The sequence below is a fragment of the Cervus elaphus genome, chromosome 26 (genome assembly GCF_910594005.1).
Source record: "Cervus elaphus chromosome 26, mCerEla1.1, whole genome shotgun sequence".
NCBI lineage: Eukaryota > Metazoa > Chordata > Mammalia > Artiodactyla > Cervidae > Cervus > Cervus elaphus.
The window spans coordinates 47892149-47907994 of record NC_057840.1 but is presented as its reverse complement, the minus strand read 5'-3'; the positions used below and the strand labels follow the sequence as shown (position 1 = coordinate 47907994).

At 55.6% G+C, this 15846-nt stretch overlaps 1 protein-coding gene across 1 annotated transcript; it reads left to right on the top strand.

Moving 5' to 3' along the window:
• The first annotated feature begins 329 nt into the window (after positions 1 to 329).
• GPR31 (G protein-coupled receptor 31) lies at positions 330 to 2678 on the top strand. Its single transcript, XM_043888320.1, has one exon. The coding sequence runs from the start codon at positions 418 to 420 to the stop codon at positions 1384 to 1386; it is 969 nt and encodes a 322-aa protein (XP_043744255.1). The 5' UTR covers positions 330 to 417; the 3' UTR covers positions 1387 to 2678.
• The last annotated feature ends 13168 nt before the right edge of the window (positions 2679 to 15846 follow it).

The window sequence follows — 15846 nt, the reverse complement described above, 5'->3', positions numbered from 1 at the left end:
TGTCAAACGACCGGGTCATCCACGTCCTCTTCTTGGGGATCACAGCACCGGGTCTGACTGTCGGAAAACAGTGCAAACTCGAGAACAATCTGTTCCCTTCATTATCTTAACTTTATAAAGTCTTCCTGAACTTCCCAAGCCCCTCTGGGGCCACACACAGACCCTCAGGATAAAGCACTCGATTTAACACAGGACAACGGGAAGTGAAACACAATTTCCCCTTTTTCAGGGCAAAACAAAACTGCAAGGGTTTTTTCCCCTCTGCTCCTGATCCTCTTTCCCCAAACAAATTTTACTTTGTCTCTGACTTCATCCGGATGCTGTCAGTGTGTTCCCTGTGGGAACCAGCACAGCCTCGGGCTCCATCCCTGCCTTCCACTCCCGAAGCCTCGGCTCCCTGGACAGACGGACGGACGGATGGCGGGGACGCGCGACATGCTGCCACCGAACTGCTCGGCGCACAGCCAGGCGGCGGAGGTGGCCACGGCCTCGCTGCTGCTGCTGGAGTGCGGGCTGGGCACGCTGGGCAACGCCGTGGCGCTCTGGACCTTCTTCTTCCGTCTGAAGGTGTGGAAGCCCTACGCCGTCTACCTGCTCAACCTGGTGCTGGCGGACCTCCTGCTGGCTGCCTGCCTGCCCTTCCATGCCGCCTTCTACCTGAGTCACAAGCACTGGGACCCGGGGCACGCGCCCTGCCAAGCGCTGCTCTTCCTGCGGGCCCTGTGCCGCGGGGCGGGCCTGGCCTTCCTCACCGCCGTCACCCTGGACCGCTACCTGCGGGTGGTCCACTCCAGGCTCAGGGTCAACGCGCTGTCGCTGCGGGCGGCCTGGGGCATCTCGGGCCTGGTCTGGCTGCTCATGGCCGGGCTCACGCACCAGAGCGCCTTCCTCTCAGAGGCGGAGTGCCCCAGCTCTGAGCCCCGGGAAGAGTCCTCCTTCCGCCGCCTCTGGCAGGAGGCGCTCTTCTTCGTCCAGTTCATCCTGCCCTTCGGCCTCATCCTGTTCTGCAGCGCGGGCATCCTCAGGACCCTGCGGAAGCGGCTGCGGGAGCCGGACAAGCAGCCCAAGCTGCGGCGGGCGCGGGCGCTGGTGGGCGCGGTGGGCGTGCTGTTCGCACTGTGCTTTCTGCCCTGCTTCGTGGCCCGCGTCCTGCTGGCCGCCTCCCGGGGGGCGCGCAGCTGCGGGCTCCTGACCGCCGCGGTGCATGCGGCTGACGTGACCGGCAGCCTCACCTACATGCAGGGCGTGCTGAATCCCGTGGTCTACTGCTTCTCCAGCCCGGCCTTCCGGCACTCCTATCGCAAGCTCTTCTACACCCTCACCCTGCGGGCCCGCAGGCTGCACGCAGAGGCCCCGGGCTGGGACCTCAGAGACTCGGACTCCTGAGGACTGCCCGCCCTTCCCTGTCTCCAGGACGACTCCCCCGCCCCCCCCACCCCCCGGGCCAAGCAAGCAGGATGGGAAGTCAGGATTCGGCACTACACACTTCACACCGCACCAGCAAGCGTCCTGCTCACGCTGTTCACTGCGATTTCCTCCAGCGACAGAGCCTCACGGAGCCACTGCTCAAAACCGAGCCAGCGGAGCCTCCTTGACACAATCACGGGGCATGCTGAACTGCTCGATTATGGCCCCATGCTCGTCGCTGAGAAAAGATGCTCTGGTGTCCAGTGATGGAGGGGGAGGAGGAGGAAGGTGGCATGCCTCGTGTGGTTCTGACGGTTCGGCGTTGGCAAATCACTTTAACTTCCTATGCTGGTTTGTAAATGCAAAGAGGTCTCTGCTCCTTTGCACCTACTGTGCAGACTGTGGTCACCGACGTGGGGAAGTGGGGCTTCGGGTCTGAAACCAGGTTCCGCCGGCTGTAAGCATCCCGTGCTCAGCTCTGCTTGATAAACTTGAGCTCCACTTGCGTAAATTATAGGTCACACCCAAGACAGCACGGTCAGTGCCTACCTTTATTATTAGGCGTACTTTCTCACTAAACTTCTCAGAAGTGCTTGTAGAACTCTTTAAGGTTTGAATGGCTACGTGCTTCTGAAACTCCGTCTGCTTCCCCTGCTCTAAAACAACTGCTGCGCTCTGAGCCTCCCGGGAGGAGCACTCGGTGTGAGAGCGTGCTTTCCACCCAATGCCCGCGATGCAGAAGTCCTGAGCAAGGCTGCTGGGGACCGGCCGGGTGCAAGGCCACGGCAGAGAAGGTGGGCAGAGTCCCTGGACACTAACAGCGGCTGCCTCTTCTCCTTTGACTCTTAGATGATGTCCCAGATTTGCAGCCCATGCTGCTGACAGAGGACTTAGAACATCATCTTCATATCTGCCTCATCTCCCATCCTCTGTTCAAGGCAGTGGTGCCGCCCCAGAGAGACTCTAAGATGCTTAGAAGGGGCCTGGGGTCTGCCCGTAGCTCTGGATCCCGGGGTCCGCTCGGAGCACCAGGTCCCGGGATCTGCCTGTAGCTCTGGATCCCGGGGTCCGCTTGGAGCACCGGGTCCCGGGATCTGCCTGTAGCTCTGGATCCCAGGGTCTGCCTGTAGCACTGGATCCCAGGGTCCACTCGGAGCACCAGGTCCTGGGATCTGCCTGTAGCTCTGGATCCCGGGGTCCGCTTGGAGCACCGGGTCCTGGGATCTGCCTGTAGCTCTGGATCCCGGGGTCCGCTTGGAGCACCGGGTCCCGGGATCTGCCTGTAGCTCTGGATCCCAGGGTCTGCCTGTAGCACTGGATCCCAGGGTCCACTCGGAGCACCAGGTCCCGGGATCTGCCTGTAGCTCTGGATCCCGGGGTCCGCTTGGAGCACCGGGTCCTGGGATCTGCCTGTAGCACTGGGTCCCATGCAGCCCACACTGGGGCCTTGCATGACCTTCACCTGTACCACCCCCAGGGAGAGACTTCTGCTTTTCCCAGGTGCTCTATGAAGGTACTGAAGGTTAAAACTGCTGGAATTAGGCAACGGGAAATGGCAAAGCTACCTCCCCTCCAGGATCTGTGTGCCTCCCACGTAGGCTGCTTGCCAGAACCAGACCTGAAATGTGGGCATGACCTTCCCACTGTGCCCCTGAAGGAGGCAGGCTGCCAGTACTAACCCAGGGAATGTGGGTCCCCCAGCAACACTGCGCTCTCTTTTCGGAGTTCAGTTCCTCCTGAGTGAACAGAATTTCAAAGGACTTAGAAGGGAAATAGGACCCGATGAGGTGTGATGCCACTGAATAAAATTCTCTGATGTGGCCATTCTAAACTGTGTTTCTTCCGTCTCAAAGAAAAGAATTGTCTCCATTTTTCTTCCTTTGATCTTACTGCACATACAATGCTAAATGCTGCTTTAAAGAAACAGGGTAGCCTGGCGTGCTGCAGTTCCTGGGGTCGCAGAGTCAGACACAAATGAGCGACTGAACTGAACTTAGAGAAACTAACATTCAATATAAGCCTTTCCCATATTATGATAAGTTCCCCATAAGCCTTATTGATAACCCAGTGATCTACTCAGGAGGTGTTTCTTAACAATCTTCATACTGATGACATCTCTGCCCCTACGCAGGTAAATCCACACCCTGAAAACACACAGCCGTCCAGACGTCAGGTACACTTGGGGTGGGGGTGGGCAAAGCCAGCCAGCCTGACCGTCTGGACAGGCTTGCTGGCCCACCCTGGGCACTGACTGCTTCCCACAAGCCGTCTTGCCAGGCTCCCTCCACAGCGCTGTGGCCAGCGGCTCTGCCCACACTCGGGGGGCCAAATGGGGAGGTCTCGTCACAGAACTGCTGCCTCTCAGGGTCCTGATGACCGTCTCCTGGACTTGCTGGGGGATCAGTCCGGGAACTTTTGTAACCTGGATGCCTCAGCTCACCCTGGGGGTTCTGACTCAGTTAGTCTGGGAGGCATGGGTGAGACTGAAGTCCCCTCATGAATTCCGTTGGGCTTCCCAGGTGGTTCCAGGGTAAAGAATCTGCCTGCCAATGCAGAAGATGTAAGAGAGTTGGGTTCGAACCCTGGGTCAGGAAGATCCCCTGGAGAAGGCAATGGCAACCCACTCCAATATTCTTTCTGGAGAATCCCATGGACAGAGGAGCCTGGCGGGCTACAGCCCATAAGGTCATAAAGAGTCAGATGCGGCTGAGCAACAGCGTCAGTTCTGACGCCGCGCAGCCAGGCTGAGAGTCCGGGGGTCAGCGTCCATGCCCGGGGCCCCTGTGTCAGCATGCTTCTCCATCGCTTCCTTGCCTTGTGACCTGGGACAGTTCATCCAGCTGCTCTTAACTCTCCTCTCCTGTCAAATGGGGGCAGGAGAAACAGGCCACACGGGGTGACCGTGTGGCTGAAACAATCCACGAAACTGTGGGCATGGAACCCGGCTCATGACACAGCAGGTGCTGCCTGGCCGCTTCCACACGACCCGCTCAATCAGCGGTCTCTGTGTACGTCCCCACAAGCCTGTGGTCCCTCTGGGGACTCAGCCTTTCACCCACACGCCCTCAGCACGGCCTCCTGAGCCGGCTGTCCGGCAGCTCTGCTACATCAAAGCTTTATTGCTATTCTTTCCTTCCAGCGATTCCTTTCTGCATGTTTTCTAAAGATCCTGTGAAACGGGACGAACTTTTGTGTGTGTGGAAGGTTCAGAATCCACCAGGCATCTCTGAGGATGTTTTGGCCGCCTGGTCCTGCCTCTCCCGTCGGACGCCAGCTCTGCACGTGGACAGGCCTCTTCTTTAAAGACACGGAGCACGGAGGTTGTCTTCTCCAGATGATCTTCTCCGATTAAGGAAATGACTCAGAATGAAAGTGTGAGCAGACAGCACACGACGGCCATCGGAACCGCAATCATCCTGCTGCCAGAGGCAGGTTTTGGTTTCTCTTCTCCCGTGACTCACTTCCTGCAACGCGGTGGGTCTCCAGCCTCGCTGCGCACCTTGCAAATCTCAGCCCTGCCTCAGCTCTGACCCAGATTTCCGTACGAGAGATGTATTTCTTTCTCTGCTCAGATCACGCCGCTGCTCTTTGAAAATCCCGGCCACCTTCTCCTTCCCCTTTCCAGAGTCTAGCACCCCCTGCGCCGGCCTGGGTCACACGTCCTGCAGGTGCAGGTTCGGGCCTGGGACGCTCCAGGCTCTATCCTGGGGGTCCCTCCCTGCCCACCGCCCCCTGCCTGCCACCTGGCTCACCCTGGCCCAGAGGCCTCCGTGGACCTCCCGTCTGCGCTCCCCACACTGGAGGCTCCTTGCACGAGGCTTGGCACACAGTAGAGGCTTAATAAATCTGCGGAATAAATACATACACAAACCAACCTGATCTAAAGTTAAAAATTCACTTTATTCACTGTTTAATAGGGATCTTTTTTAAATGGGTAGAGGCCATCCCAGCAGAGCAACGCTGGGCCCTGTCGCTCCAGCTCTAGTTGAGGATTCCCCACACCGTATCCACACTGCCGGCCCCATCTCACATGCCTGCCATGCGCGAGGGTTCCAATTGCTCCACCTCCTTCCCAGACCTTGTCATTTTCTGGTTTTGCTTGTTCGCTTCTTCGTGTTTATAGCAGCCATCCCAAGGGATGTGAGGTGGAGAAATGTTTCTTTGAAAATCAGGAAACACTTGATGACTTCAGAGACGGAGAAGAAGGCGAGACCCGGGCCCGCAGCGGGTTCGTTCTGCGGCCACCCTGCTCTGTGCTCCACCGAGATCTCAGACAGCTTCCATGCCTAAGCCTCTTTTTCACTGGAACCGTTGGCCAGAAGACACGTGTCCTGAGGGTGGTCGGAGAAGCCACTCCTGGAAGCAGAGCCTAGAGGCCCCCATGCGCAGCCTCTGGCACGGGACCCCCGGGAGCCTGAGTCAGAGTGGGACGGGCTGCCTTCCCCGGGAGCGCTCCGGCCTCAGCTGGAGGCTCAGCCCTGCTGCCCTTCTGTCGGGGAAACTCGAACCCATCACCGGGTGGGGCCCACATCTCCATCCAGAAAGGCTGATGACCGTTCACTGGAAGGACGGCTGGGAGGGCGGCCAGCCCCCCAGGACCACGTCCTGACCCGTGCACATGGGACGCCTGGGGTCTTCAGCGCAGCCCTGCCGAGCAGCCGTCTGCCGACTGCGGTCAGAAAACGGGAGACCGGGCAGCAGGGAGGCGCCGGCCCTTTTCACACCCTCCCCCGCCCCCGCCTGGTTCCCAGGCTGACACCCCGAGTTCACCCGCCCCGCCGCCTCCCCAGGCAAGCCCCGCCCCAGGCTGGGCCGTCCGGGACTTGATGGGAGCTTCCCTCCGTCAGTCCAGCCCCTGGACAAGCGGCACAGATGGTTTCCACGCTCACATTCGAACGGGACAGGTTGCTTAACGCGCCAGTCTTTGTCCTGTGACTCACTTTACCTCTTCAGCCTGTAGAGGAGAGCAGAGTGGAGACCATGCTCCAGGGCACTCCTCGTCCCGCGTGAGGCTCAGAGGGCGGAGGACAGAGATGTGAGTGTGCTGCACAGGGCGTGGGAGACGGAGGGGGAGAGGGTACCAGGCCCGACCCCAGAGGCCCTGCACAGCCCTGCACGGCCTCCTGGCGTGCTCCCAGCCACCTGGCCCGTACCCAGCCTCCTGGCGTGCCCCCGGCCGCCTGGCCCGTACCCGGCCTCCTGGCTGTCCGCTGCACCATCACAGCGCCCGCCTGACCACCGAGAGGTGCAGGAGGGGCCTCCCCAGGCTGCCGCTGTGTCTGGATGGTTAAATCCTCGTCCACCTCAGAATTCTAACAGCTGCCCGAAGGCTGCATTCTGCTCGCAGAAGGCTTCTGTTGAACTCACAAGTAATTTTTAATTTGCCTTATACTATATGTAGTTAAGGAGACCCAAGACTCTTCATTTTTAAAAGTCTAGGTTTTGAAAACTGGCAGAGCTGCCAGCCCTGGGCACAGACCCCCCCCCCCTCCCCGCAGGCCTTGGTGGGGGTGGAGCCCCACCCTGGAGTGGACGTCCCTGCCAGTGCGTCCGGGCCGCTAGGTGGCCCCCTTGGTCCCTGCGAGCAGCTATGCCTTCGTGGACTCCGGTCTGCACCTCCCTGCCGCTGTGTGTGTCTCAGTCCTGTCCGACACCGTAGATGGCAGCCCCCCAGACCCCTCTGTCCCTGGGACTCTCCAGGCAAGAACACTGGAGTGGGTTGCCATTTCCTTCTCCAGGGGATCTTCCCGACCCAGGGATCAAACCCAGGTCTGCCGCATTGCAGGCAGATTCTTTGCCAACTGAGCTCTGAGCAGTAGGCTCACTGACCTACCCATCACCCTAAAGCATGGACCACCTGGGAAGCCCCACCTACACCTCACTGAGTTTCAAACGCATTTTTCAGTTTCCCTTCTTCGGTCACCATGATGGTTACTTGTCTGTGTCTACACGGCCAGACCTTGGTGCCCAGGGACTCACCAGACCCTAACCCAGGCACTGTGTGGAGGCTTTTCTGGACGGGTCAGCGTCTGCATCGGCTGCCTGTGAGGAGAGGAGCTACCTCACCCTTCCTGACAGGGTGGGCCTTGTCCGATCAGGAGGGGGCCTTAGAGGCAGATCCCTGGGTTTCCCGGGGAGAAGGAGGCGTCCTGCGCTCAGACCTGAAGGCAGAAACCCGCCGGAGCTTGCAGCCCGCGGGCGTAGGAGTCAGGCCCTTTAAACGAATCCCTGCACCCGTGTGCACACCTGCGTGCTCCTCGGAGAGGAGAGCTCTCCTCCCTTCTTGCTCTCCCCTTCCTGTTCCCACAGCAGTGATTTCAGCTCGGCTGTCAGGGCAGGTCATCTGAAGTTCTGCTCTTAGCGCTTTATTTCCGTTTCCACCGCCCCCGTCTCCTGGTGCACCTCTCCTCCACGCTCTCAGCGTCAGCTTCACCTGGGCCTCCGTTCCCCCCATCCACAGTGCCCTCCTGTCCTCTGAGGTCCTCGCTTCTCCCCGACACACGCCACCCCCTCGCCGGCTTTGCTCTGCCATCTTCCCGTGCCTGCATTAGGGACGATCAGGAGTCCCCAGAGCGCGTGAATCTGGTTTCCGTTCGACGCGAAACTGAACATTTCTTGGTTAGATTCAGCTCCTATCAGATCAGGCTGTGTGTTCACATGGGGGTTCAGCGCATAGGACAGATTTGTTTTCCAGTTCAGTTCAGTTCAGTCGCTCAGTCGTGTCCGACTCTTTGCGACCCCATGGACTGCAGCACTCCAGGCCTCCTTGTCCATCACCAGCCCCTGGAGTTTACTCAAACTCATATCCATTGAGTCAGTGATGCCATCCAACCATCTCATCCTCTGTCGTCCCCTTCTCCTCCCGCCTTCAATCTTTCCCAGCATCAGGGTCTTTTCCAATGAGTCAGCTCTTCACATCAGGTGGACAGAGTACTGGAGCTTCAGCTTCAGTCCTTCCAATGAACACCCAGGACTGATCTCCTTTAGGATGGGCTGGTTAGAGCTCCTTGCAGTCCAAGGGACTCAAGCCCAGGGGGCTTGTCTCCCACCTCTGGACAAAAGCCCAAACCGCTCTAGCAGCTGTGTGCTCACACGACCAGTTCTTCCCTCAGTGAGAAAACAGGGGCCAGGTCTCAGCACACCCGACCCCGGTCCAACACCGGCCTGAAACTCAGCCCCCAGGTCTCAGCTGCAGCTCTTGGTTAGTCTCGTTACTGTTGTTTTTGAGTCACTCAGTTGAGTTAGACTCTTCCTGACCCCATGGACTGCAGCACACAAGCCTCCTCTGTATTCCACTATCTCCCAGAATTTGCTCAGATCCGTGTCCGTTGAGTTAATGATGCCATCCAACTACCTCATCCTTTGCTGCCCCCTTCTCCTTCTGCCTTCACTCTTTCCCAGCATCGGGGTCTTTTCTAACGAGCCAGCTCTTTGTGTCAGGTGGCCAGAGTTTTGGAGTTTCAGCTTCAGCATCAGTCCTTCCAATGACTATTCAGGGTTGATTTCTTTTAGGATTGTGTGAGTTGATCTCCTTGCACTACAAGTTAAAACTCAACAAATATATTTAATTATAACACTTATTTTCAAATTTAAAATACAGGCAAAAAAAAACACAAAACACCTCTTTTTAAGCCTGAACAGAAACCTGGGATGTGAACACACTCACCATACTAGAGAAAATAAATGTATTTTACAGAATTAATTCCTCCAAGCAGCCTCGAGCTCAGCTCAGGGGGAGTTGCAGGCACACCGTTCTGGTTTCTAACTTAAATTTCAGTGTTGAGTGGGAGAAACTCTAGAACTCTCTCATGACTCACTTATCTCATTTTTACTAGAACTCTGATGCTATCATACTTTTATTTACTAAGAACCCCCCCCCCAATCCTGCTGCATCATAACAAGCCTGCAAGCAATTAGAGCTTTAATTTACTCTAAAATATTTAGTTTGATTCCAAACACCAGCATCATAAAATCTGAAGCGCTGTCTGCCTAGGAAAAACGCACTGGCTGTGACTTCTGCCAACACGAAGGCAGACATTGTTAAGATAAAGGAAGAAAACAGCAAAAATGAGGCAGCAAAATTCCCTGGAAACTGTGGACTCAGCCATGGCGTTACTTGAAAGTTAAATTCCCAACCTGACATTTAAGGGGAGTGTGTGGGGAGAGCTGGTGAAGAGAGCCGGTTCATCAACAGAGAGGCAGACGAAGGGACCCTGCCGTCCTCCGTGGGCGAGAGACAGGAGGGGGCATCCTGCAGATTTTGATGGGGGAGGAAGGTCTCCCAGCATCCTTGCCGACTCACACCAGACCGCGGGAGGGAAGGGCCTTCCTGGGCACTGGCAACGGGGGCCGCTCCCCTCCGGGCCCTGCTCTAGTAACCATGGTAACCGTCACCGGCCTGTGGAAACCTCGGTACCCGAGTTCCTGGCAAGCATCTGGCAGCGTCCCTGCTTCAGCTGTAAACCATCAGCAGATTCCTTCTCCACCCAGGGCTGGCGCACAGGGTGTGAACGCCACCAGGGGAGAGCGCAGGAAGCCCAGCTCTGACTTAACAGGAGGCTCATCACGATTCCCATGCAGAGGGCTCTGCGTCTGCTCCTCCCGGCCCCTGAGCCCGCTGCCACACTCAGCTTGGGTCCCATGGGACAAATGAGGGGTGCTGAGACCCGCACCTTCCTGCCAAGACAAATTGGAACAGCAATGCTGGCATTTCCACTTCAGTTTAGTCACGTCCGACTCTGCAGCCCCAAGGACCGCAGCACGCCAGGCTTCCCTGTCCATCACCAACTCCGGGAGTCCACCCAAACCCATGTCCATCGAGTCGATGATGCCATCCAACCATCTCATCCTCTGTCGTCCCTTTCTCCTCCCGCCTTCAGTCTTTCCCAGCATCAGGGTCTTTTCAAATGAATCAGTTCTTCACATCAGGTGGCCACAGTATTGGAGTTTCAGCTTCAGCATCAGTCCTTCCAATGAACACCCAGGACTGATCTCCTTTAGGATGGACTGCAAAGAGTCTTCTCCAACACCACTGTTCAAAAGCATCAATTCTTCAGCACTCATCTTTCTTTATAGTCCAATTCTCACATCCATACATGACCACTGGAAAAACCATAGCCTTGAAAAGCTGGCCTTTTCGGTGGGACCATAGTGTTCATGGAGAGAAGTGTGAGACCCAAGTGCCGACCGCACACCAGGCTTCCTGGGCCCGGGGTGCAGACTTGGAAACACGGCCAAGGACCGCTCCCTGGGAAGGCCAGGCTGCCGGCCGCCACTGACGGCATCTCCAGGGCGCCCGCGCGTCCCCCACTGACCTCGCGGGCAGATGGGGCGGGGTTGCCCTCTGAGATGCTGGGGCCTCTCTCCTGGACGTCCCGTAAACGCAGACTGTGACCAGCAGGTGGCAGCCGCGTCCCGTCCGGAGGTCCGCCCCCACGTCGCCTGCGAAGTCAGGCCCCTTGAAATTGTGGTGTGCGATCGGTCATTGTGTCCAACTGAGTCAGTCCCTAGGCAGCAGTCCGGGGTCCCCAAGGAGGAGACAGAGATCTGGGGCCCTCGGGGAGGGGAGAGGGGTCCAGAATTCTCAAGGACGAAGAAGGGACAATTATTTTTTTCTACATTCCTTAGTCTTCATCACATAAAACATTCTTTTCTTTACGCCCGGAGCTGATGATTACACGAAACAACTTAGCTTAAACTCTGTTCTAAGGATCATATAACAATGTACCCTGCTCCAGGACATGTTTCTCCTTAAGAGAACCTTTCATCTACTCCTGTGATCTTAAGACGTATGTTGTGGGAGTGGGTCTGATAAAAGTATGTAAGGCCTCGCTGAAGGCAGGAGGAGACGGGGATGGGATGGTTGGATGGCATCAACGACTCAATGGACATGAGTTTAAGCAAGCTCCGGGAGTTGGTGATGGACAGGGAGGCCTGGCGTGCTGCAGTCCTTGGGGTCGTAAAGAGTCGGACACGACCGAGCGACTGAACTGAAGACTACCGAGGGGGCACTCTCCTTCCCCCTCCTGATGTGTCAGAACCTTTCTCTGTCCCTTTTCACACTTAACTCCGCTGCACAAAGGCTTTTGAGTGACCAAGCCTGGTCCTGGAGCTAAATCTTCTTCAGAGATCACGAATCTGACACCGCTCACCGTAAACTATCACAGCTCTTGGGGACCCCATAGACGGCAGCCCTCCAGGCTCCTCTGTCCCTGGGATTCTCCAGGCAAGAATACTGAGTGGGTTGCCATTTCCTCCTCCAGGGGATCTTCCCGCTCCAGGGATAGAAACTGCATCTCCTGCATTGCAGGCAGATCCTTTTCCATCTGAGCCACCAGGGAAGCCCCCAGATGTGGTGCTCAGATGATTTAGAGTGACTGGCTCCGGATGCTGTGCTGGTCATCACAGCAAGTGTGGGAGGAGGCCGTGGGTAGGCAGAGGGCCCCGGGCCGACCCGCCTCTCAGAGGCTGAGCTGAGACTGTTACCAAGCTTGCACTGTGCTCTTTTTACTGCAGCTGAGCATTTCTTTAACACATACAATCTTTGCCCTTGTTTTTTAAAGCAAATGGTACTTCTTTCCATTGAAATCCATTTCCCCAGTGCCTCCTCTCCCCTCCCACAGAGTAATGGTCCATCGTGACACAATTACATAAGTGTGTTCACTGTTATTACATGTGTGTGGACACATGGCTACTCATGGGAGACATTTCTCCAGCCTTCCTTTCCCCTGTTGGAAGCACAGGACCACATCGAGGCCAGTAGGTTGGGAGAAGTGATTTCTATGACTTTCACACTGTGTCATTAAATAAAAGGCTACCTGTTTCCCCCTCTCCTTTTTTCTGTTAGCTGGAATAAAAATGTGATGGAGGGAGCTATAGCAGCCGCCTTGCATCACGAGGACAGACTGACATTGAGGACAACAGTGCCCTGCTGGTGGTCTGGAAAGTCCACCTGGACTCTAATATAAGAAAGAAATAAACGAAGGATTAGAGGGCTTCCCTGGGGGCTCAGTGGTAGAGAATCTTCCTGCCAATGCAGGAGACGTGGGTTCGATCCCTGATCTGGGAAGATTGCACATGCCGCAGAGCAACTCAACCCTTCTGCCACAACTGCTGAGCCTCTGCTTTGGAGCCTGCGCTCCATAAGAAGTGAAGCCACTGCAGTGAGAAGCCCCTACTCACCACAACTAGAGAAAATCCCGCACAGCAATGAAGACCCAGCTACAAACACAACTATTTAAAAGACAAAAGGGAATAGAAAAGACACAGCTCTTACTGCTAGCTAGCTCTATGATGGATTTACCTAAAAACATCAGGGAAATGACTGTATTAGCAAATGCAACTCTAGGAAGAATGTGAGAAAGCAATCTGGCAATTTTCGGTGAGTTGCAAAATCATAACAGGAAAATACAAGCCCCAGCTGCCCGGTCTGAGCGCTGGTTCTGTAGCCTCCCCGCGTGGAAAGTCCCTGAGCTCGAGGCTCCCTCGGGGCAGCAGGCACCACGCGGGAGGAGGTGCTGCGATTCCGGTAGGCCGACCGTACACGTGAAGCCCTGACTCTCCCTGCACTTGTGAGGGAGGCTGCGGGCTGCTGATCAGACAGCAGGGGCCTCTGCAGCCTCCAGCCAGCGATCCCCTGCTGTTGCAAAGAGGTGGGCAAATGGGGCCCCGCCTCCCCTGGCCCCGTCAGAGATGCTTCTGCGGCCACAGCCGCCGCCCACCACCCGGAGGTCCCCGGGAGAAGAGGGTGCCCTCTGCATTGAGCCCAGAAGTGGCCCAGGTTTGGGGGAATCCCCCCTATGGAGCTGGAGGGTGGGGCTGGGGAAGCAGGACCACCCCTTCCCCCAGGGCAGGATGGAGGGGGCAGGTGACCAGTGGAGGCTTCCGAAGGAGGCCCGTCTGCAGGGGGTGCCTCAGCGCAGGCCAGCGGGCAGGGGTGTCCAGCCAGGACCACAGCACCGTCGTTGTCCGCATCTAGCGGGGAGCACAGCTGAAAACTGAAGCCCGCAGTGGGAATGACTGCCCAGGATGCACCTTACCAGGGAGGAGGGACCACCCAGAAATGAGTGCTCACATTTGAAATCAACTCGGGTGTGAAGAGCCGCTCTGCTTCCAGAAACCTAGTCGTTATGGGCTAGTGGGACTTGTGACCTCCAGATTAACACACTGGGGTCCTGACCCCTCTTCCTTAGAATGTGACTATGAGCTAAGTCACTCAGTCATGTCCGACTCTCTGTGACCCCGTGGACTGTAGCCCACCAGGCTCCTCTGTCCGTGGGATTCCCAGGCAAGAATACTGGAGTGGGTTGCCATGCCCTTCTCCAGGGGATCTTCCTGACCCAGGGATGGAACCTGCATCTCTTATGTCTCCTGCATTGGCAGGCGAGTTCTTTACCACTAATGCCACCTGGGAAGCCCAGATTTGGAGAGAGGAGCTTCACGAGCTGATTAAGTTAAAAACAATACCGTTCGGGTGGCCCTAATGTGACTTATGTGGCCTTATGTGACTGGTGTCCCTATAAGAAGAGGAGATTAGGACACACACACTGCCCCCCAGAAGCACGGCCAGCGAGGACACAGGAGTGAGACGGCCGCCTGCAAGCCAGCGAGAGGCCTGGGGAAGAGCCAGCTCCGCAGCACCAGAGCCTCAGACACGAGAAGTCAGCTTCTGCTGGCCAAGCGGCCTGGTCTGGGGCACTTTGCTTCAGCAGGCCTCCCAACGAGACACACCAGTAGACTGTGCCCATGCACACACGCTGTATCTTTTAGACCAGACTGTCCTGATACCCCCCAGAATGCCCAGAACCGGCACACTGGAGGAAATCTTGCAAAGATTTTAAAACATTATACTTTCCTGGCCTCATTTAAGAGCTAGCCTCTCGTCATCAGAAGAAAATCAGGGTACAATTTGGAAGATAACGCTTCAGTGCCTGAATTTTCACCTTTGCTGACATATCATATATACATATACATACATATATATATATATGTAAATCTCAATTATCCAGAAGTAATTGCTCAAGACCATCTCATTTACTTTGTAGCGAAAACCAAGAAAAATTATCTTCTGGTCAGTGTATATTAAAAACACATACATATGCCTATGCAAGAAATTATGCAAGTGCATGTGATTAATTTATTACCAACAGCCTGGCAGGCACGAACCCGCTGTGCCTCCAAGTACAGGCAGCTGATCCCCAAACACGGTGGAACAGTGTTTGCAGAGATTCAGGGGAGAGGCGAAAAGACCTGACTGTGAGCGAAGACAGGAGAAACAGGAGAAAAGACCCAGGTGCCACAAAGTCCAGTCTGGGGTCATGTAACGTAGAGCAGAGACATGGGAGTCCCAGGTGGACCGGGAGTATCCGCCTCTGAGCACCAAATGGTTGTTGATACACCTGTTCTGATGCCCAAGGCAGCAAGAAAAAGGATCCCATTTGTTTAATGAAACAAAGTACATAGCAAGTTTGCAAAACGTCTTTATTCTTTATGGCTGAAATCTGAGAAGAGTTATTGCGTAAAGAGGCAGGCTTCACCCCTCGGGGGCCAGGTGCAGAGGGGCTGTGAGAAGCTTCTGTGCGGGTTTAGAAACACACTTCCCCAGATCTCATCAGGGCTCTGGTCAGACTGAAAGAGGCATCTGAGTGACACCTCCTCTGCTTTGATTTCTAGAGTCACATGCTAACAGATTTGAAAGACATGGGACTGCTGAACACCTGGGTCTCCCGTCAGAACCCTGAGACTGGAAGACGATTCCTACTTCACCCACAGAACAGTTTTATTTTGCAAAGTGAAATCCATGTTTTAAAAATACAGACTTTGGATCTTAAGAAATCCCATTGAATGGCATATAGAGACACAGCTGAGGCTTGCAAGAACAGGAGGAAGTTTCAAATAACATGCTGGTCAGCATTAACCATGTCAGTATCTTTGCAGTTCATGTCAGGACCTTTCTAATACACATTTGTAGGGGGTGGGGCAGGGAGGTTGTTTATTTTTGGCCATGCAGCTTGGGGAATCTTGGTTCCCCTATCAGGGATCAAACCAAGGTTCTCAGCAGTGAAAACAGTGCTAACCACTGGACCACCACAGATTCCCGCATTTGTGTTTCCATAAGATGTGTTGATACTTTCCCACTTTGTTGGCGGTGGTGGTGTTCAGTCACTCAGTAGTGTCCGACTCTTTGCAACCCCATGGACTGCAGCACACCAGGCCTCCCTGTCCATCACCAACTCCCGGAGCTTGCTCAAAGTCATGCCCATCGAGTCGGTGATGCCATCCAACCATCTCATCCTCTGTCATCCCCTTCTCCTCCTGCCTTCAGTCTTTCCCAGCATCATGGTCTTTTCCAATGAGTCGGCTCTTTCCATCAGGTGGCCAAAATATTAAAACACTTTCAAAATTTGAGTCCTATGAACTTTCTATGAAGTCAGAGAGAGT